Source organism: Myotis nattereri, assembly GCF_964212035.1.
Source record: "Myotis nattereri genome assembly, chromosome: 17".
Lineage (NCBI taxonomy): Eukaryota > Metazoa > Chordata > Mammalia > Chiroptera > Vespertilionidae > Myotis > Myotis nattereri.
The window spans coordinates 1,657,902-1,678,756 of NC_138092.1; the positions used below are offsets into that span (position 1 = coordinate 1,657,902).

A 20,855-nucleotide genomic window follows, 5' to 3' on the forward strand; every position below is an offset into this window, starting at 1 on the left:
CAGGCACTCAGCCTGCTGGACAAGTTTCCTGAAAGGGGAATTCAGGCCCCTGGGGAGAAAGGGAAGGGCATCCAGGCAGCAGCTGTTTGCTGAGTGCCTGCCTCTCTGAGCTGGGCTGTGGAGCGCAGGCCTGCCCCCAGGGTAAGGTCCCGTGGAGGAGACAGGAGTTGGCAGTCTCTGCCCTGCACCGCCCGCCCCAGGGCGCACAGCCACTCTCTACGTGGAGGCCTTCAGCACCCCTAGGCGCCTGCTCCAGGCCGGAGTCGAGCTTCCTCATTTCCTGCGACCAGTGCACAGTGCACGCTCTCACCGTTGGGGCTGGTTTGAATGTGATTCCTGTTTTGCTCCTGAACTTGTTGGTTCCTCCTTGATCTTTCCCCACAACTCTCAGATTCTGCCCTTGCAGTGTCTTGCCCTCCGGCCCCAGTTCCATCTGCCTGCCTCCCTGACATCTTGGCTCTTGACCTTGCGTCCCTGCCCTCGCTCTGCACAGTGATGGGTTTCTACTCGGGCCTCTTCCTCTCCATCCTCCTGGGCTCTGGGAAGCACTGCTGGGCTTTGCTCCTCCCCCCTCCCCCCCACCCTCTCTGCCTCCCAGCTGTGTTGCCTGTTCTCACAGCCCCTCCACCTGCATTTGAAATGGCCGCTGGCCATCATTTTGTCCAGAGCAAAGCTGTGGCCTTCTCCTCTGGGCCCCTCACCTTCTGTTGTGATAGTGGGGCCTTGTCTTCAAGTCCACCTGGGAGTCATGAGTAGCTCCTCGCCGCCTACCAGCTGACAGCCGGAGGCCTCCCTGTGGTGCCTCCAGCCCCGTCCTCCTGCCCAGGAGAGCTCCTTAGTCCATCTCCTGCAGCATCGCTGTGGGACATGACCCTGACTCAAACGGTGCGGCCTTGACCTGCCAGTTCTTTCCGTCCTTTTCTCACACTGTGGCCAAGCTAACCCCGCCTTCTGGCCTGGACCACCTCCTCCCCCTGGTGACCCTGCCTGTCCCTCTGGGCTTCTCCTGTGCTGGCTCTTCTGTGACTTCCCAGCTGACTCCCCGCGGCCCTCGGAGTCTTCCGGGCACTGTGCTTGTCCCGTCCCCCATGTTGCCACACTGGCTGCAGCCGCGTTCAGCCCCACAGGCACTGAGCCCCTCGTAGCTGAGCCTGGTGCTGGTCACGGGGCAAGATGACTAGAACACCTTTCCTGCCCTCGAGGAGCTCACAGTCTAGTATGTCTCATCCCCTACTAGACTGAAGCTCCTTGAGGACAGGGATCGTCATACTCACCTCGGGGTCGCCTGCACCTCCCGGCCAGGAGCCTAGGCAGGAGGGGGTCACACAGCCACTGAGGTCATGCCCAGCGCACGCTAGGGCACACTGACGTTCATCTAGGGCTGTTCCTTGAGGCAAACTAGCCCAGAAACTACCCAGGGTGGGTTTTTAGAACTAAAGATAATTATTTTCACACACACACACACACACACACACACACACGCACACACACACACGGTTCCTAGACTATAATTCATGGATATCTTCTTATGCACAATTAGCACAGGCCATTGAGAATTAATTTATTCTGAATTGTCCTGTATGAGTCAGAAATTAAATTTAACTTTGTAATTGAAAATGTATAATATGGCTACCAAAAAGGCCAGTGACACTTCACTATGATCTGCTAGCTTGCTGGGTCACTTACATGTAACAGTGTATCACAGGAATTAAATAGGCTCTTTTACTGAGCTTCTAAAAAGTTTTATTATATTCAAGATGCTTGCAAAGCAATACATTTAGAAAGTCCTTACCTCAGGGCAGTTAATAATGTTTCCCAAATCCCATCCTCCTCGTCCGCCTTAAAAGAAAGTGCTGCAGAGACGCAGCAGGCACCCGCCGGCCGCCGGCCGCCTCGGTCATCTGTGCGCCCTTCCCGGGCGAATCTGGTCGGGCAGGCTCAGGAAGTGCTCGGTCACACTGTCGTGGGTGGGTCTCTGTGACTCAGAGTCTGTCCTTACATCCTGGGTCTTACTCATGGGTGTGAACGCACCTGTACAAACTCCCTCCGTGGGGCCTGGCGGGTCCTCAGGGAAAGTTTTTCTCCACGTGTTCTCTGGTGTTTTTATGCTGTGTGACTGACAGCTGATATGTGCACTACTTTTTCTGTTGTTTAATCACTGATAAATTCAGTTAGTTTTTTAATAGATACTATGCCAGGGAAACCACAGTAAACAGCTTCCGTATTTGCCCTTTGGGAGCGGACGGTCAGAGTCCTGTTCCCAGCTGCTCTGCCTGCCTGAGCGGCTCCTGCCGGCATCGCAGTGTCCGTGCCGCGTCCCTTAGGGAAACGTCCTAAGTTAAGCTGCTTCTTACGGCCTTTTTAGACAAACGAGGGCAGTGAGCAAATAGGATTATCCACTTAAAGCTCTATTCCGTAATTTTTATACTTTTTAACTTTTTATTGACATACAAAGATGTGAACATATAAACATGCCAAGAAGTAAACGGCTTATTAAATTTTCACAACCAGGCACACACACTCCTGTAACCAGCATCCAGAATAAGGCAAATGCTGCCAGGGCCCAGATCCACCCCCCCAGCTGCCCTCCCAGTCATGGTGCACCCCAGGCTCATGAACGTGGCGGGCTCCCCTGCCTGAGGTCATGTCAGTGGGCATTCTGTGCGGACTCTTCTGTCTCGTGGGCTGGCTCATGTATCACTTGAGATGGTTCCTGCTGTCGGTGGCTGTGCTGCATGCGCGGGCTGTGGTGTCCGTGGGTGGCTGGCACAGCTTACCCACTCCGCTGCTGGGGCAGGCTCGGGTCCCTTCCAGTTTGGGCTGTTGCGACTCTTGCAGTGTGAACGCGATAATGGGCGTCTCTCGGTGAGCACTCGTTCAACAGTATCGGTCCCGTGTGTACCCAAGAGGCAGCCGTGTGCACAAGTCTAGTCAGTAGGTGCCGCCAGTTTCCAAAGGGGATGTGCCCACAAACTCACACACTCGTTCTCCAGCCCCAGCGTGTTAAGCCGGGGCCATCGCTCCTGTTCCTGCATGCGGGGTCCGCCAGGACAGCCGGCCAGAGGAGCTGAGTGGTGAGCAGGCAAATTACCTGAGCGTTGCTGTTCCAAAGACACTGGCCCATGAAGTATCAGCCTGAAGGGGCCCGTGATTCTGATTGGGTCTCCTGTCACTGAGCCTGGGAAGACCTTTTGAACCAGCACCGTGTCCACTGATATAAGTCTCCATCGCTCCCGTTAATGGACTAGTCATGAACTTCAAAACCAGTGTTTACTGAGCGCTCTGTGGGCCCGGCTTTGTGTGTGACCTTGACACGTGGTTTCCTCTTCGTCCTCACAGCCCTGGAGATGAGGCGGCGGCATCGTTCTCAGGGTGCTGAGGGGTCAGGCAGCTGACCGCAGCCGGGGCTGAGTTCCAGGCAGGCCCGCCTGAGCCCAGGGCCCGAGGTGGCGGCTCTGCTCTGCGCCTTGGTTGAGACATGCCTAGAGGTTAAGTGCTCCGCCTCCTGACATGACTGGTGAGCACCTTGGTAACGTTGTTTAGTTAACAAGGAAAAAGAAGAGCCCAGCCGGGGGGCTCAGGGGCTGAGCGTCACCCTATGACCCAGGAGGTCACGGTTCGATTCTCGTCAGGGCACAGGCCCGGGTTGTGGGCTCCATCCCCAGTGGCGGGCGTGCGGGAGGCAGGCGATCAAGGATTCTCTCTGATTGTTGATGTTTCTATCTACTCCATTTCTCTTTGAAATCAATAAAAATGTATTTTAAAAAACAAAATAATTTTTAAAAAGGAAAAGGAGGGAAGCATACTTTACAGGGATTCCCACAGGGGTTTTACGTTTGTTTGAGTGTTGACCAAACAAAGACCCCAGAAAGCGTGGTAGCATTCCTGGCAGAGGCACGGAGGCCCCGCCCAAGGACCTCAAAGGGTGACGTGGTCTGTGTGCTGGTTTCCGAACATTTGTTCTCTTCCTGATCTTTGTTTCGCTGTCACAGCCCATGGCCTCTGGAATCCCAGAAGTGTGGGAGCGGTTCAGAAGTGTTGGGGAGGCCCAGTCTGTCTGCGGTGACTTGAGGCGAGGCGGCGGCAGCCGTGCCAGCGTGTGGCCATCTGTCGTTACCGGCTGTGGATACCTCCTGTCTGCATGATACCAGGCTGTCTGCAGCTTGTGGGGTGCAGGGGGTTGTCTTTGTAACTTAACAATGTCACGTCCCTTCTTTGCTTTATCGAGCAAAGCTGGCCTCAGTCAGGGCTGCAACCTGCAGTGGCTGCAGTATTTTTCTTATTACATCGCAGTATCATACCCAAGGGAAGGTACGCAGCATCTCAGGGCACAGCTATTTCAGCTCATCTGTGAGGCTGCCCATTCAGGCCAGCGGCACCTTTCGGGTCAATGTTATGTGCGAGTGCGTGCGTGTGCGTGTGCGTGTGTGTGTGTGTGTGTGTGCACGCCTCCTACATAAGCACAAGCTCAGAGAACACTTCCTGAGGGTGGAGGTGTGGAGAGTGCTGTACCTTGTGTTGTGAAGGCTAGAGTGTAAAAGGCTGTGCGGCCGTGGGCAGTGACTTAGCCTCCTGTAAGAGCCGCATCACAAACCCCCTACACCTGGTGTTCAGGGCCCAGCGAGATCACCGCACAGCTCCGCGGGCACACAGCTGCTCTGGTGGCAGTAGTGACGGCAGGGCTCTTTCTGAAGACCAGAAGGGACCTGGGGACGTTGGAGTACAGGAAAGTGGACAGAGCCATTTTGGAATTTGGTTATTTGAATTTGAAAGTGTTAGCTGTTACTACCCAGATACCAAAATGCAAAGCATATCCTTCTGACATTTTATAGATGTCTTATGGAGACATGGATTTAAAAATTTTAATATGTGAACAGCATCTTATACAAGTTCTCTTCTCTTTTTTGATTCTTCATTTATCCTAAAAGGTGGACTCTGAATTAAAAGCTCTAGGTTTGGTTAATGACTCAAGGTTACTTATGCTTCCTTGCTGTGTGTTTTTTTTAAGTGGTTTTGTGTTGGCTTCCAAAATTCCTTTCATAGGTGGAGTTAAACGCGTCCATCATCATAACCGCGCTTCCTTCCCGCTGCTGTCCTGCGGGGCGCGGTAGTCCACCGTGGCCTCAGTTCCCCGCCTGAGCTGGAGGGTCTGATTTTGTTCTTGCTCCTTCGCCTTCCAGTCACAAAAGTAAATAGTAAATCTAAATCCAATAGGACTTTCATGTAAAATTTAAATTGTTTCCACTGAAAATCATGTCCTAGTTGTTTCTCATCTAAGGATGATTCTTTTTTTTTAATTTAAATTCTTTATTGTTTAAAGTATTACCTAAGTCTCCTTTTCCCCCCATTGACCACTCCCTGGCCACCCCCACCTGCCGGCGCATGCCCTCACCCCCCTTTCACCCCCCTCTGTGTCCATTGGTTCTGCTCATGTGCATGCACACAAGACCTTTGGTTGACCTTTTACCCCCTCACCCCTACTTTCCCTCATAGTTGGACAGTCTGTTTGATGCTTCTATGACTCTGGTTCTATTTTTGTTCATCAGTTTATGTTCATTATATTCCACAAATGAGTGAGATCATGTGATATTTATCTTTCTCTGACTGACTTATTTCGCTTAGCATAATGCTCTCCAGCTCCATCCATGCTGTTGTAAATGGTAAGAATTCCTTCTTTTTGGTAGCAGCGTAGTAGTATTCCATTGTGTAGATGTACCACAGTTTTCTAATCCACTCATCTGCTGATGGGCACTTAGACTGTTTCCAGATCTTAGCTGTGGTAAATTGTGCTGCTATGAACATAGGGGTGCATATATCCTTTCTGATTGGTGTTTCTGTTTTCTTGGGATATATTTCTAGAAGTGGGTTTACTGGGTCAAATGGAAGTTCCATTTTTAACTTTTTGAGGGGACTCCATACTGTTCTCCACAGTGGCTGCACCAGTCTGCATTCCCACCAGCAGTGCATGAGGGTTCCTTTTTCTCTGCATCCTCTCCAGGACTTGTCGTTTGTTGATGATAGCCATTCTGACAGGTGTGAGATGGTACCTCAGTGTTTTGATTTGCATTTCTCAGATGATTAGTGACTTTGAGCATGTTTTCATATGTCTCTTGGTCTTCTTTTGAAAAGTGTCTATTTGGGTCCTTTGCCCATTTTTTATTGGATTGTTTATCTTCTTTTTGTTAAGTTTTATGAGTTCCCTATCAGTTTTGGAGATTAAATCCTTACCAGCTATGATATTGGCAAGTGTGTTCTCCCATGCAGTGGACTTTCTTGCTTTGTTGATGTTTCTTTCGCTGGGCGGGAGCTTTTCATTTTGATGTGGTCCCATTTGTTTATTTTCTCGCTAAGGATGATTCTTCCCCGGCTGGTTCAGCCACACTGGTGCTCCGCGCTGTGCGAGTGTCTCATAGGCACACCGCCACGACTCGGTGCTGTGTGAAGTCCGCAAATTCCTATGAGACTAACCAGTTCACTGCCACGCATCCAGAACGGAAACCATCCCCACGCGGCACCATATTTTTAATTTAAAAAATCAATTTGCAATGAATATTATAAAAATAATGTTCTTGAATATCTTCAGCTGAAAATTCTCACGAAAAATGATTTTAAAATTGGTCAGGTCTGCCACCTAGGGAAAACATTTTTTTTTTTTAATAGAAGCACGTGGTGTGTGGGGAAGGTCCGCCGCTGTGTCTACAGACGCTTATGGCGTCCAGTGGGTTAAACGTGCGTTTCATAAAACAGGGTCCTTTGTCCCTGTGTGGCTTCACGGGTCCGTCCACAGGCATCGCCGTGTCTGAGTTACTGTTGCCCGTTGAACTTAGCAGACCCGAAGCTTAGAAAAGCTCTGTGACTTGCCCTGGCTTGTGCAGCTAGCAAAGCGTGGACCCAAGATCCGGCCCCTTTCTCCTGCCCCGAGACCCCAGGGTGCCCTCCCTTCTGGGTCTGCATGCTCTGTTCACTCCCCCTCCCGTGTCTCCCTGGTAAAGAGAGACCTCTGACCAGGTGAAGTTTACATTTCAGCGGTGGCCTGTATTTTACTGTTACAGTCTGCACGCGCCCTCAGAACCCACAGTGAAACCCTCAGACTATCCCCGTAGCTACTGTCATTCCTTCCCTTCCTTTCTGTTTGTTACCACTTTCATTCTCTCTCTTCACTCCATTTTGTCTCCAGGTTGTGATCCTTGGAGACATCAGGGAAGAGTGAGCAGACGTGAATGTCTCCCTTCCTCTCTCGACAGTGGAGGATTGGTGGTCTAGGCCAGTGGTTGGCAAACTGCGGCTCGCGAGCCACATGCGGCTCTTTGGCCCCTTGAGTGTGGCTCTTCCACAAAATACCGACTTCTGCACATGGGCCATGAAGTTTCAATCGCACTGTACGTGTGCACCCGCACGTGGTATTTTGTGGAAGAGCCACACTCAAGGGGCCAAAGAGCCGCATGTGGCTCGCGAGCCGCAATTTGCCGACCACTGATCTAGGTGGTCCCTGCCCCCTTCCTTGTGCAGAGGGACAGGGAAGTTGATCTAGGTGGTCCCTGCCCCCTTCCGTGTGCAGAGGGACAGGGAAGTGTGCTTGGGGGTGGGAGGCAGGCGAAACATTGGCTCCGCATCGCTTACAAACCACATGCACCTGCACCTGGAGGGGAGGAGCAGGAGCCTTGGCTAAGAGGAGTGAAACCAGCAGCTGATCGTCTCCACCTTTCTCGCAACCCGCGTTTGCATTGTCTTCTTAGGGTGACCCAGGGCTGACCATAGCCTGTGTCACTCTGTCTACTGCGAGTTAGTCATCGCACGGTACGATGTGGACGGCCTGCCCCGCCTCAGCCCTTCCCACTCCAGCGGCCCTGTATGTTGCATTCATGTGTGTTAGTAACCTCACAAAGTAAGATTGTATATTTTGTGTCTTAAATAGTCTTTTTAAGGAAAAATACTTTATATTTAAGTCCAAACGGTGCTTGCACTCTTTCCGGAAGACCTTGGTTAGTTGCTGGTTGGTTGGTTTTAGCAGGTAGTTAACTGAGCTGGTCCCAAATGGCAGACTCTCTCCCATGGTGGGGGCAGCGTCGCATTTGATTCTGTTCTCTTAGCCTTCGCTGGGCTTCTGGGAACCTGCCTTATATGTGGGAGACTCAGGTCAGCTAGAGATTTGGGGCAGAATTTATACTCAGAATTTGAGGAACCCTCTGCCTGGCTCTCTTCTTACTGGGATTTCCCCCCTCACTTTCCACCTCCTGTGGTGACTCAGGCTCTGGTTCTTCAGACCAGCAAGATTGGGCCTGCTTCTGGCTAAAGGCCTTTGAAATGTGGGCCCCGCCCTGTGCCATTGCCTACCTCTGTGCGAGCTCCCCAGACTGGCCGCCTGGGTGGCTCTCCTGCTCCCCCAGCCACTTCTTATGTCCATAGTCCCTGCCTGCAAGAGGGGGTGGGCACATGGGAGCTACTCGAACTTGGCAGATACAAAGAGGTCACCATCTCAAAGGAAGATTTTAGTAGAAATGACTTCTTTAATAATTTTGAGATGGGTAACACAATTAAACAAAAGTACATTATTTCCTACAGTCTTCAATACCTAATAGGCAGAGAGAGACAGTGGTTTTAGTGATTCCATGAAACGAGATGCCCAGTCTGCCTGGCCTGTTTGTAAGGAAAGAGGCACAGAGGCCGAGGCCGAGGCTGCCACCTGGCCGGGGCATTTACCCCCAGGTCAGCCCATTACAAACATGCCGTCCTGGCTCAGGCTGCCTCCAGCCTTGCTCTCTGCACAGACCCGGCTGCTGCTGCTGTGTTAGAAGGTCAGCTCCATTCCTCTGTGGTGAGGCAGTGCTGGTAATTAGAAGAGATCATGTTTCAAACTGATATTCCCATGAACTTGCCAAAGCAAGCCATTCCCTCTTGGCTTTTTCTTCCCATTTCTTGCTGCTGTTTCTCTGGACATTTTCAGATTAGCCTGAGTAGCTGTGGATCCAGCCTGATTCCTGTGTCCACAGCAAATGTGATGTCACCATAAAATGATGTTGAGGTGACCAAAGTCCAGTCTTCTACAAAAAAAGTTATTCAATCAAATAACTTTTTAAAAGAAGAAATGCTGTAGGGTTTTTTTGTTTCAAAGAAGAGTCGTATTCTCGGGAAAAAGGCTACAGAAGTGAAATAGATGAAAGCCCGTTGTCCCCTAGTAGCCTGTAAGGCAGGCGGGAGAGAGAGAGAGAGAGCAAGTAACTCACGCTCACTTAGGGGCGTGACTGTTCCCTCCCACGCTTTGTCTCTCCGTCCTCTGTCCGTCCGTCCGAGCGATGGAGAGGGCAGACCGAGTTCTCCTTTGTCACTGAGGAGACGGGTAGAAACGGCCAGGCTGGGTGTGGTCACCGCCTCAGAGCGGGGGATCTGTGTCCGTGTCAGTCCTGGAAACGAGGAACCTATTAGACCACTTTCTCGCTCTCCATGAAAATGCCTTCGAAGTGAAGTCATGTTTTGTTGCTCCAGAACGGAAATTTAATAAGCCCTCCCCGTGCCAGCTTGCCGAGGCCCCGAGACCAGGCCTCCCCGGGAGGGAGTGCTGCAGACGGAGGCTGCTCAGTGCGCCCTCAGCCAGGGCAGCCCTGGCCCTGCCCCGGGGTCTTCGATGACTTGTGTCCACCCGGGGAAGTGAGACTAAAACACGCGGAATAAGCCCTCCCTCTCCTCTCGTCTCCTCACGCGGGGGGACCTGTGGACAAGCAGACACAGTTGCCGGGTGTTCTGATGGTTGAGTGAGTCTTGGCTTTTATTGTTTCATCTGCTTGCAAGTTTGAGACTGAGAGCCACATCCCAGGAAAGGAGTGAGGGCTCCGTGCCAGTTCCCAGGCGGCAGCTCCGAGCTCCCAGTGGAATGTCTTGCTACTAAAAATACTATCATTTGGGAAAATATGTTTAAATCTGACCTCTTGACATTCTAGCTTTTGCTCGGGGTCTTCGGCAGCAGCTGTGCAGAGTTCAGAATTGTCTCCCCATGCCCCTGAGCCCACTGGTGGAATCGTCTTCCACTGTGAGAACAGGCGTCCTATGAGTTATTTATATTCCCGACCACTGCGAGCAACAAAGTACGGTTTCTCAGGAGCGTCTCGTGTTTTGGTGTGAGAATGGAGTGCTGAGGTTGGAACTGGCTCCCAGCTGTCACTGCGTTCTTGGGGGCGAGGCTGGCCTGTTCAGTGGAGGGGACATCGCAGTGACTCATGCAGCTCCCACACAGTCCATGAGAGTGACGACCGCGGGGAGCCCACCACTAGACCCACAGGCCGCGCAGGGCTGGGGGTGGGGTGAGGAAGGGCTGACAGCGGGTTCAGACCGGATGTTCAGGAGCCGGAGAGCCGGGGAAGCGAGGTGGTGGAGACTCCAGTGGACGGAGCTGGGGAAGGTCTGTGGTCAGGACCTCTCGTAAGCTCCGTGGTTTTTGTGGGCACAGTGACTCCATTTCACCAAACAACCCACGTGCCATAAATTTTCCCCATGGGGCCTATTTAAAATGGAGGCCCCCTTCCTTAAAGAGCATGTCACATGTGGTCTTACCATAGTTTGCTTGGGTTTTCCTTATTTGAAAAAAGGATTTTTTTAACTTAATTTTTTTTCTTGATTTTTGTGGACTTTTCAGTTGTCTTAAACTGTAGTTTTTGGAAATCCTGATTCCAGGGGTCCGTTATTTATTTTGAGGGTCAGGTGATTGAGAGAAGGTGGCTCCTTTGGGGCCCGTGTCTCAGGCTGGATCCCTGCTCTGACCCTCTGGCCACCAAGGGCACAGGGAGCTGGGTGCCGGGATCTGTGGTGATCCGGGCATGTGAGGGCGGGATCGGCCGAGCCTAGTGGGAGCGAAAGTCAAGCAGACAGTCCCATCTGCAGAGCATCTCCCCAAGGGTGACGCGCCGGGGCCCGGCTGCCTGACGGTGCGCGCCTCCCAGCCTCCAGGGTGACGCTGCATTCTTAAGTGTGAAGCTGCGTGTCTCCTCCGCCATGATGACCGAGCTGGAGCAAGAAGAAGCCAGACCCTGTGTGAGGAGGGTGGATCTTTCCCCTGAAACAGGAAGCAGTCCCCTTTTTTAAAACCCTCCGTCGCGGGGGTAGTTTGCTGACCCGGGCGCGCTGGGAGCTGGGCCGGGTGAGCAGCAGCTGCTTGTCAGGCAGGACTGTCTGTCTGAAGCAGCGAGCACATTCCCACATGAGAACGGAGCGTTGCGGTGACCTCACTCCATGAGTAATTCTGGGCGCGGACTCCCTGCATCCACCAGGCGGCTGCATTCCTAGAGCTCAGCCTTGCAGGCCTGGAGGAGAGCCGATTGCCACAGTGGGGACGAAAGAGTCCCAGACCTGCCGCCCGCTGAGCCCGGGGGCCCGAGTGCATGGGCAGGGGGCAGAGGCTGGCTTGGCGGCCTTCTGGGTAGCTTCTGGATGGCAGAGAGCAGGGCAGGACGCCGCCCAGCCGGCACAGAGGCGTGTGGGATGCAGCGAGGCCCTGAGTAGTCGAGCGGTGGTAAGTAGGTGCTGCTGTTGTAGGCGGGGGCCCGGCACCCGGCGTCTGACTGGTGGGGTCAGCAACCTCAGAACCTGGGTTCTGGCTGGGAAGGAATTCAGACAAGACCCAAACCACAGAGAGCCTGTCCTGGGTGAACCGCAGGGAGAAGTCACGCCCAGAAGAAGTGGTCAGCAGACAAGCTGTGGAGGGGCCTTGGAGCGGGGGCCGAGGAAGCTCAGGGACCTGCCTGGGTGGAGGGAAGGGGGGGCAGGCTGTGCTCCCAGGAGGGAGAGGCCCTGGGCCCTCCGTCCTCAGGGCTCTCAGGGCGGAGATGGTGGGCAGCTCCCGGGAAGGTCCAGTAGAAGAGGCAGCAGCGTCCAGGTGTGTCCTCTCCGGCTGTGCTCTCCACTGAGTGACTGGCCGGCACCAGGGCAGGGTCACTGTCCTGTGCAGCTGGCCCTGACGTCAGCGTGGCCGGGTTTGCTGCTTGTCTGGGCCTGGGGCTGAAACAACTGCTCCAAACACACGGAGATGTTACCTCGCGGGAGGGAAAGTCAGGGGTCCAACCCTCATGACCAGTGATATGCTAGGGGAGGAAGGTCGCCCTGGGGCTGAGGTCCCACCCAGCAATTGACTGTCCCTTGCTAGGCCAGCTGGGCTTTCCATCCTGGTGACCTATACTCGCCCATCCTCCTCGCTCTGCTCATGTCTGTCTAACTGCCTACATCACTGCTCTCCACAACCCTCAGCTTAGAGCAGCTGGCATTCCAGAAGTACTGCAAATACTGTCACTGTTTCCGTATTTTCCTGAGGGGTGCATACTGGATAGCTGAAAGCGAGTAGGAAACAGCAGTATACGGAGGTGATGGCCAGATGGCTGAGCTGCCCCATAACATGCTGGCTCCCGCGTGACCGGATTCCACGAGGAGTCTGTCCTGGGGTGTCTGTGTGGGTGAGGTGCTGGGTGCTCCACACACATGTAGGCACACACATCCATCCCGCCTGGGCGCGTCTTTGATTGCCCACACTCTCCGTGTCTTCCCAGCTGTCCTCTGACCTATGGCTGGGCTGCAACTGGGCTTGCAGTTTGGGCTCAGCTATTTTTGAGTCATTTTGTGAAGAGTCAGAAACCTGATCCTCTTTCCCACTCTTGATTGCCATCTACTGTGAGCCCGTGTGCTGCGAGACAGTCGGGTGGGGCTGGTGTGTGCTGGCTGCCCGCGGCTCCCTTAACCCGTGTTGTCTCTGCAGCACAATCCTGGAGGAGGAGAAGGCTCAGCACGAGGAGCGCGTGAGGATGGAGTCCAGGCGACAGGTCACCGTGTCCTGGGACTCCGGAGGGCCCGACGAAGCTCCGCCCAAGGTAGCAGCGGCCCCCACCCAACTCGAACTCCCCCCCCCCACCTCTGCGCTCCGGGGGGGCGGGGGCAGCTGTCGGAGGGGAAGCCATACCTACGGGAAGTTCTGGGAGGTTCTGGGAGTGACCCATTCACTCCAGCAGTGGTTTCCTGTCTGCTCCTCCGTATGCTCAGGTTAAACTCATTTGCTGTGATTTAAAATGCTCTTGCTGATCTCCCGCCCTCCCCCTTCCTCCTCTCCTCTCCTCTCCCCCCCTCCCCCAGCCACAGACTGAGCAGCCTCCCTGGGGAGGCTTTTCCTTTGTTGGCGGCAGGGACCTGCTCCCATCAGGTCACGTTAAAGCAGGAGAGGGACTAACCCCAGGTCCTGAGTGCTTTCCGTTTCAGCAGGAGTCAGTCCCACCCGCCTGCTCCTTTGGGTTGGGTTGGGTCAGAGCCTCTTTCTGGCTCGAGGCTGCTGGCTGGGGTGTTGGTGAGGGAGCTCACGCATCATCCTCCGGCCTCGCCTGCCCACCCCCCTCACACCTGGGCTCTGGTGCTCTGCCGCCCCCTCCCTTGGCCTGCTGAGCTGAGCTGGGGGTGCCCCTTTGGCTCTGCCAGGCTGTATTTTCACACACTGGCTCAGTCGCCATGAACAATCCAGTCCAGACCATCCTCTGAAAGTAAATGGACAGTAGGCTTTTCTGCAATTAATAACCTGCAATTGGGTATTTCATTGGCTAAAAATATAGTAAGAAACTGTGACATTCTTTATTTCATTTTCTTTTTGAAAATGTTTCGAAATCTGTGACCCCAAAGTGTTGTTTGGATGCCACCCCGGCTTTTACTGTCTGCCCGAGAGCGTCTCTTTCCATGGCGGTGCCTCCAGTTGTGCAGCAGTGAGCACTGCCGCCCATTTGACGACGTCTGGGGACTGGCACAGTTTCCCAGACTTTCAGGGGGGAGGGTTCCACAGTGCAGTCTACTCAGCAATGGGACCCGAGGCCAGGCAGGAGGGCCGCAGCGCCTGTCTGATGGGTGTCACTGTGAGCGACTTAGTGTTGGAGCCAGGACATTTCTCCGTCTCTCCTAGTTTAACAACAAAAAATCCCTCATTGCCCCCAGAACAGCTCTGCACCCCACTTCCCAGCCTCTGAGGCCCCCAAGTTGTCTACAGTGTGCCTGTCTTACCTCGGGACAGCTGCCAGAGGCCAGGGCTGGGGCGGGAGGTCTCCTGGCTCACAGCGGGCTCTCCACAGGGGCAGGCTCCCTCCTGTGCCAGCCTCGCTGTGCTCCCTGTGGCCAGGCATTCACACTTCAGCCCCACAGACAGGCGCCAAGTAATGCACCCCACACCCCCAAACTCACAGAGTTTCAGGCCTCTCCCACCCGGCATGGCCTGTATCTCATGCTGGGGGATGTGGAATGTGCTCATTCGGCCGAGTTCTGGAGGTTGTGCTGCCGGCTCGTGGGTGCAGGAGGCAGGGCTGCTTCCTTCTGTTGCCGAGTAGAGAGACCAGCTCTGCTTCCGTTTTTAAACACCCCACTGTTTTGGAGGTGCTTCCAGGTGCCTGTTTTAGGTTCTTCCCTGTCATCAGAGAGGGTTCTGCCTTTCACACAGGCCTCCGCCAACCGCCCCCCCGCCCCATTTCATTCATGAGCGTTTGAATGGGACAAACTGCGATGTCCGTGGCTGGTTTCACTGCCACAGACAGAGTTGAGGAGTCCAGTTACTGTGTGGCCCCCAAGGTCAGAGTATTTACTCCTGGCCCTTCAAGAGGAAGCGTGGCAGCCAAAACCGGTTTGGCTCAGTGGATAGAGCGTCGGCCTGCGGACTGAAAGGTCCCAGGTTCGATTCCGGTCAGGGGCATGTACCTGGGTTGCGGGCACATCCCCAGTGGGAGATGTGCAGGAGGCAGCTGATCGATGTTTCTCTTTCATCGATGTTTCTGACTCTCTATCTCTCTCCCTTCCTCTCTGTAAAAAATCAATAAAATATATTTTTAAAAAAAAATATTTCAAAAAAAAAAAAAAAAAAAGAGGAAGCGTGGCAAACCCTGGACAATGTTGTCAGGGCCAGAGAATCACCGGCAGCTGTTTGCATGCGGCGCTGGGGGACTGGGCTGCGCCTGGAAGCCTGGGTTCCTGGAGAGGAGAGCTGGCAGGTGTGTCGTGCGGTTCAGGTTGTGCGTTTGGTAGACATTTTCTCAAAAAAGAAAGAAGCAAGACTGTCTCACCAAGGAAAACAACTGATAACGTGTTTCCAGGGATAAATTTTGCATTTTCAACCAAAAATTTGAATCTTGAAAAATATCTGTGTCCCCTTGATAGTTGTGCAGTTCTCAGCCTCTCTACTGAGCTCAGGGTGGCGCCCAGAGTGTGCGGCGTTTGCAGGTGGTATGATGGCGTGTGGACACTGGGAAGAGCCCGTAACTCAGTTCTCCGGCGTTTCCCAGTGATGAACGTGAGCGGTGCGTTCACAGCCGAGAGACGGCAGTGGCCGTGATGTCACAGCTGGCGGCTCAGTTTCCAGTTCCGTGTGGCAAGTCGCCTCCCACTGCTGAGTTTAGCTGCCGTACCAAAAAGCAGCAGCCACAGTTGTTCCAAGAAAGGATGAAAACACTTAAAGTTCAGGTGTCTCACCAGCAGAGAGTTTAGAGCGGGGAGTGACTTCAGAGTTGCTCGGCGCCACCCCCACTTCATAGGTGAGGAAGTAGAGGCCAGTCTGCCGCTCCCAGGACGTGGCCGAGCAGGATGGGTGTCCAGCGTCACTTTCCCTTGAGGCCGAGTGGTGTGAGCATCTTCTCGCGTCTGTGCTCATCGGCTGTCGCACAGCTTCCGGGTCCACTCAAGTCCTCTGCCCACTGTTGAATGGAATACTTGCCATTGTATTGTGGGGTATGCCTCTCTCACCAAGTAGATGGTTTGCAAATATTTCCTCCCATTCTGTGGGTTGTCTTTTCACTTTTCTAATGCTGTCGTTTGCAACACAAAAGCTTTGAATTTTGATGAAATCTAGTTTATGTATTTATTTGTTTTGTTTTGTTGCTTGAGCTTGTGGTGTCATAGCCAGAAAACTATTGCCTCCCCCACAGATGTGTCCTGTTTTCTGCTGAGAGTTTCACAGCTTTAGCTCCTCCATTTAGATCGTGTGGCCCATTTGAGTTCGTTTTTGTGTCTTGTGAGGAAGGGACAGCTGCATTTGCTCACGTGTGGATGCCCGTTGTCCCAGCATCATTTATTGAAGAGACTTTCTAACTCCACTGCGATGTCTTGGTACCTTTTATCATTCTTTCCAAGTAAACTCTTTTAGAGAAATACCTTCTTCTATCATTTTCAATAAAACAACGGTTTATGATTTACCAAAGTGATCAAATACCCATTCATGTGATGCTCTGTTGGTTTGTTCACAGCCCAGCAGGCCTGGTTATCCTAGTCCGAGGTCCAGTGAAGGGTTTTATCCCAGCCCGCAGCACATGGTGCAGACCAACCATTACCAGGTACGCAGGCCTTACCGAGACAAGATCCGCTCTCTCTCCTTTGCACGGCTCGGGGGCGGGAAGGGTGGGTGTGTTTGTGTTTTTATCTGTGTACTAAGGAGTATGTCAAGGGGCACGTTGTCCTGACATTCATGTGGACTGTGAGCACTCACCGCTCTGAAAGCAGGCGGGGCAAGTGTCCCATAGCCCACAGTTCCCAGTCCGGCCCCCATCCTCCTGCTCCCATACAGTACAGGGCCCCGTAGGCATGCACTCTGCAGAGCCAACTCAATGGGCAGTTCTCCTGGAAGCCAAGAATAAGATTCAAAAGTGCCTTAAAAGCCAGATGAGCCCTGGCTGGTGTGCTAAGTGGTTAGAGCACCGGCCCATGCACTGAAGGGTCGTAGGTTCAATTTCCGGTCAAGGGCACATACCTGGGATACAGGTCTATCAATCCCTGGCCTCAGTCGGGGAGTGGTGGGAGGCAAGCAGCTGATGTGTCTCTCTCACATCTATGTTTCTCTCTCCCCCTCCCTTCTCATCTCTCCCCCATTTCCCCTCCCATTCTCTCTAAAAATCAATGGAAAAATATCCTTGGGTGAGGATTAACAAAACAAACAAGAAATCCAGATGAGTTGCCACATGGGCAAGTGTGGAAGGAAGGGTGGGCTTGCAGACAAGTAACCTGCACAGAGAAGTGAACCCTTAAGAGAAGGGGCCAGAGCAGTCAGTCGTGGTTGGTTTGGATTTCAGAGGGAAGGTGTCAGCTTTTCTTAAGAGGCAGGAAGCCAGGGCTCAGTGGGCACTGAGCAGGGGTTGGACCCAGCATTGTTTCAGGAGAACATGGCGGCTCTGAGAGAGGAGCACTCGGGTCCTGAGAGCTGGGTCCTCGCCCGGTGACGGGCGCGCCGGCCATGGCGCTTGCCGGCTGGGCTCTGGTGCGTGTTTGTTAGTGGCGGGTGTCCCCTGAGGACAGCGACTCGCCTGGCCTTTCAGCGCCAGCAGCAGGGTGTACAGTGGAGGCCAGTGAGGAGAGGATAGGAATGAGCAGCCCTCCGCTCTGTGAGTGGGAGCAGCTGCAGGGCCTTCCCTGGCGGTGTGTGAGGTCCTCTGGAGCCTGAAGTGCTCCTCTGGCCCGTCACATGCTCGGTGTGGAGAGAGTGCCATAAGGCCTCCCAAATCTCTTTGTTGTGACAATTCCTAAACGCTCCTTGGCAGTAAGATGTCCTTTCTGACCAACTATCGTGAGGGTATAAGCATTTTATGTTTAGCAGAATTTTTACTATTAAATATTGGCTTCAGTAAATGGAGAGAACTGTCTCTATGTCTCATTTGACAGTTTAATTCCATATTGTTGGGATGGAGATGGGTATCAGTCAATGCCTGGAGGCCTAACAGATACACAGAACCCCTGCTGAAGGCTGTGTGCCTATTGGCTGTTCTTTATCTCATTCAACATGTGACTGAGAACCCGGGCCAAGGTACCAGCCGCGGGAACAAGTGCAGCGTCCTCTGTCCTCTCTGAGTGAGGGCGGGAGCGGATGAAGAAGCCTCTCATTTCCTCCTGCCTGACGCTCTTCTCCTGTCGGGCTCATGCGTCTTCGTTAGAACTTGAAGATTGACTCCCCACCACCAGCCCTTGTTCACCAGGGCACAGCCTTTTGGGGGCTTAGTCTGTTGGGTTGGGCAGGAAGGGGTTCCATGGCAGTGCCTGGCGCAGCCTGTGGGCGGCCTCGGACGGCTGCTCCCAGCTGTAGTCCGTGTAGGGTTCTGACTGCCGGGCGTGTTTGCGGCGTTGTCTGCTGTGGCCTCAGTGCAGACTCCCCGGGGCCACCTGCGTTCCTCGGCTGGTGACCTTCCTCCCCCTTCAGAGCCGACAGTTGGTGAGGATCTCTTGATCTTCACGAGTCAGGCTCCCTCCCCTCCCCCTGCTTCCCTCTTGCACTCTCTAAGGAACCTTGAGGTCACATCAGGTCCACTCCCGAATCAGGTTCCACATTTATGTCCATCTGCAAAGTCCCTTGGCCCTGTAAGGTGACCGCGAACTGGACGCGAGCAGCTGGGGCTGTCATTGGGCCCCACAGCATCCTCTAGTCTGTTATCCCCTCTCCCGTGGCCGCAGGCTCTGCAGAACTCGTGTGGGAACCTGACCCACCACTCACTTGCCCGCAGGTCTCTGGCTACCCTGGCTCCCACGGAATCCCAGCCCTGGCGGGCAGCATGTACCCGGGGCAGGCATCCCTCTTGGACCAGACAGACTCGTGGAATCACAGGCCCCAGGAGATGTGCGTGTGGCCGCCCAGCGTGGAGGTAAGCTGGTGCTCTCAGGCATCTGTTCGCTCACGGACGAAGCTTTGCCCGAGGCCCCTTCTCCTCCTGAATCCTGGGGTGTTGTGTTGGTGACCCGCTTCTCAGGCCGGGACGCTCCTTTTCCTCGCTGCTTTCTGGTGCTGTGAATCCTCCTCATTAACGAGAGGAGAGATGCCACCAGCATTAGCCCGTTGGTTTGGAAGGCAAACCCTAGACCAGTGGTTCTCAACCTTCTGGCCCTTTAAATACAGTTCCTCATGTTGTGACCCAACCATAAAATTATTTTTGTTGCTACTTCATAACTGTGATGTTGCTACTGTTACGAATCGTCATGTAAATATCTGATATTCAGGATGGTCTTAGGCGACCCCTGTGAAAGGGTCGTTCGACCGCCAAAGGGGTCGCGACCCACAGGTTGAGAACCGCTGCCCTAGACTGACTGGAATAGGCGTGGAGCCGAGGCAGAAGCAGGCAAACAGAGCCGTCAGTGCTGTGGCCTCTGCCTGGGGCCCTGCTCCCTCCCAGACCGTTTGCGCTGTCCCCTAGGACTGAGCACACCTGGCACGGATGCTCACTCACCCCTCACAGTGTCTCCCTGCCTGTGCGCTGAGGTAGCGATGGTACTTTCTAAGGACGCTTGGCACGCGGCCACTCGCAGCTCCGGGAACGTCGCCCCACAAGCAGCGTGAGCCAGTGTCTCCACACCGGCTTCCTCGTGGGAAAGGCAGGAAGGAGTAAGAGCTTCCCAGGGAGACCTGAGAGCACTGCCGTTTCTGCCCTCAGGACCCGGCGGCGCTGGACCTGCGCGGGATCGGACAGGTGTTGCCCACACACCTGATGGAGGAGCGGCTGATCCGGCAGCAGCAGGAGATGGAGGAAGACCAGCGCTGGCTGGAGAAGGAGGAGAGGTTCCTGGTAACTGCATTTCGGAAACGTCCTTCCACCCTTAGCCCTGCTGGGGTCTGGCAAAGGCTCCTCTTTTCCAAAGCAGGAGAGCCAGCTTCCCCTCTGGTTCCTGAAGCTGGCAGTCGTGGGAGTTTGCTCTCCTGGAGTTGCTTTCCCAGTGTCCGTTTCTGAGGGTAGCAGTGGCCTTGTGGGCTCAGAGGTGTGAGCATTTCTGTGGCTTCTGTGTTACCACTGAATTGACAGAAACAGCTCCCCGAGGTGTCCGCCTGCACACGGGCGGCCCGCCTGTCTACTTCTGTGATAACCTGCTGCCCACCACGGACAGCTGCCTGTCACTGAGAGACCGGTACCTCGTTCCCATTGAACTTGTCGTTGTGTATTCCTGTGTGTGCATATGCAGTCGGTGGTTAGGAGTTTCTCTTGGATTTTCCGGGATCTGTCACTGAACCCTGTGGCCGGTTTCCGTGGGTTTTCCGAGCGCACAGCTGTCGCTCTTTAAAGCGCTCTTCGTCTCACTCGATGTTTCTTAGACACGTCGCACGCCTCTCCTGGGCGCCTCTTGCCAACTTTAGTATGAAGTAGCTCCTTGCTGGCTTTTCCTGCTTTTATTTTTAAAGATAGTGCCTCTAATAGTTTTCTCCATTAAGTATAATTTGGTATATTTGTGCCTGTACATTTTAAATATATTGAGGTGGTGGTGGTGTTTTTAAGAAAATGAGCCCTAGCTGGTTTGGCTCAGTGGATAGAACATCAGCCTACGGACTGAAGGGTCCCAGGTTCGATTCCAGTCAAGGGCACATGCCCGGGTTACAGTCTTGATCCCCAGTGTGGGGCGTGCAGGAGGCAGCCAATCAATTATTCCCTCTCATCATTGATGTTTCTATCTCTCCCTCTTCCTTCCTCTCTGAAATCAATAAAAAATATATATATTTTTAAAAAGGAAAAGAAAACTTTAAAAGGTTTAACATGAGTTACCTGGAGGGTTTTGCCTGGGTTCATGCTAGTCCTGCATCCCAGAGATAAGTCCCTACGCCGTCATAGGTGAGCCCTCTTCTCAAGCCTGGTTTACTTGTGTGGTGTTTCATTGGGATTTAGAATTGATGCTCATCAGGGAGACTAATTTGTTTCTTGTCATCGTTTATTGGCTTCAGGATCAGCACAGTGCTGGTTCCTAAGGTGAGTTGAGTGATTGCCACCCTACGGATTTGGGTCTTCGTTAGGTCCATGTTGTGGGTGGTGGGGCTGAGAGCAGCAGGCAGTCAAGACAGGGCCGCCTCCAGTGACGGGACTGAGAGCGAGGAGACGGGAGCAGTAAGCATTCCTTCCGCCTGGGCATTTTAA

At 53.7% G+C, this 20,855-nt stretch overlaps 1 protein-coding gene across 6 annotated transcripts in view; it reads left to right on the forward strand.

Annotated features, from left to right (window-relative positions):
* The window catches only part of PTK2 (protein tyrosine kinase 2), a gene marked incomplete at its 5' end in the record, with an annotated part of 91,781 nt that overhangs the window by 57,145 nt on the left and 13,781 nt on the right, over window positions 1-20,855 (forward strand). For all 6 annotated transcript variants that reach the window (XR_013997088.1, XR_013997089.1, XM_081111448.1 and 3 more), the window contains 4 exons: window positions 12,734-12,845; window positions 16,233-16,319; window positions 18,471-18,608; window positions 19,392-19,523. Coding sequence is in view for 4 of the 6 variants with exons in the window: in XM_081111448.1 (XP_080967574.1) it covers window positions 12,734-12,845; window positions 16,233-16,319; window positions 18,471-18,608; window positions 19,392-19,523 (469 nt within the window). The remainder of the gene's footprint in view (window positions 1-12,733; window positions 12,846-16,232; window positions 16,320-18,470; window positions 18,609-19,391; window positions 19,524-20,855) is intronic.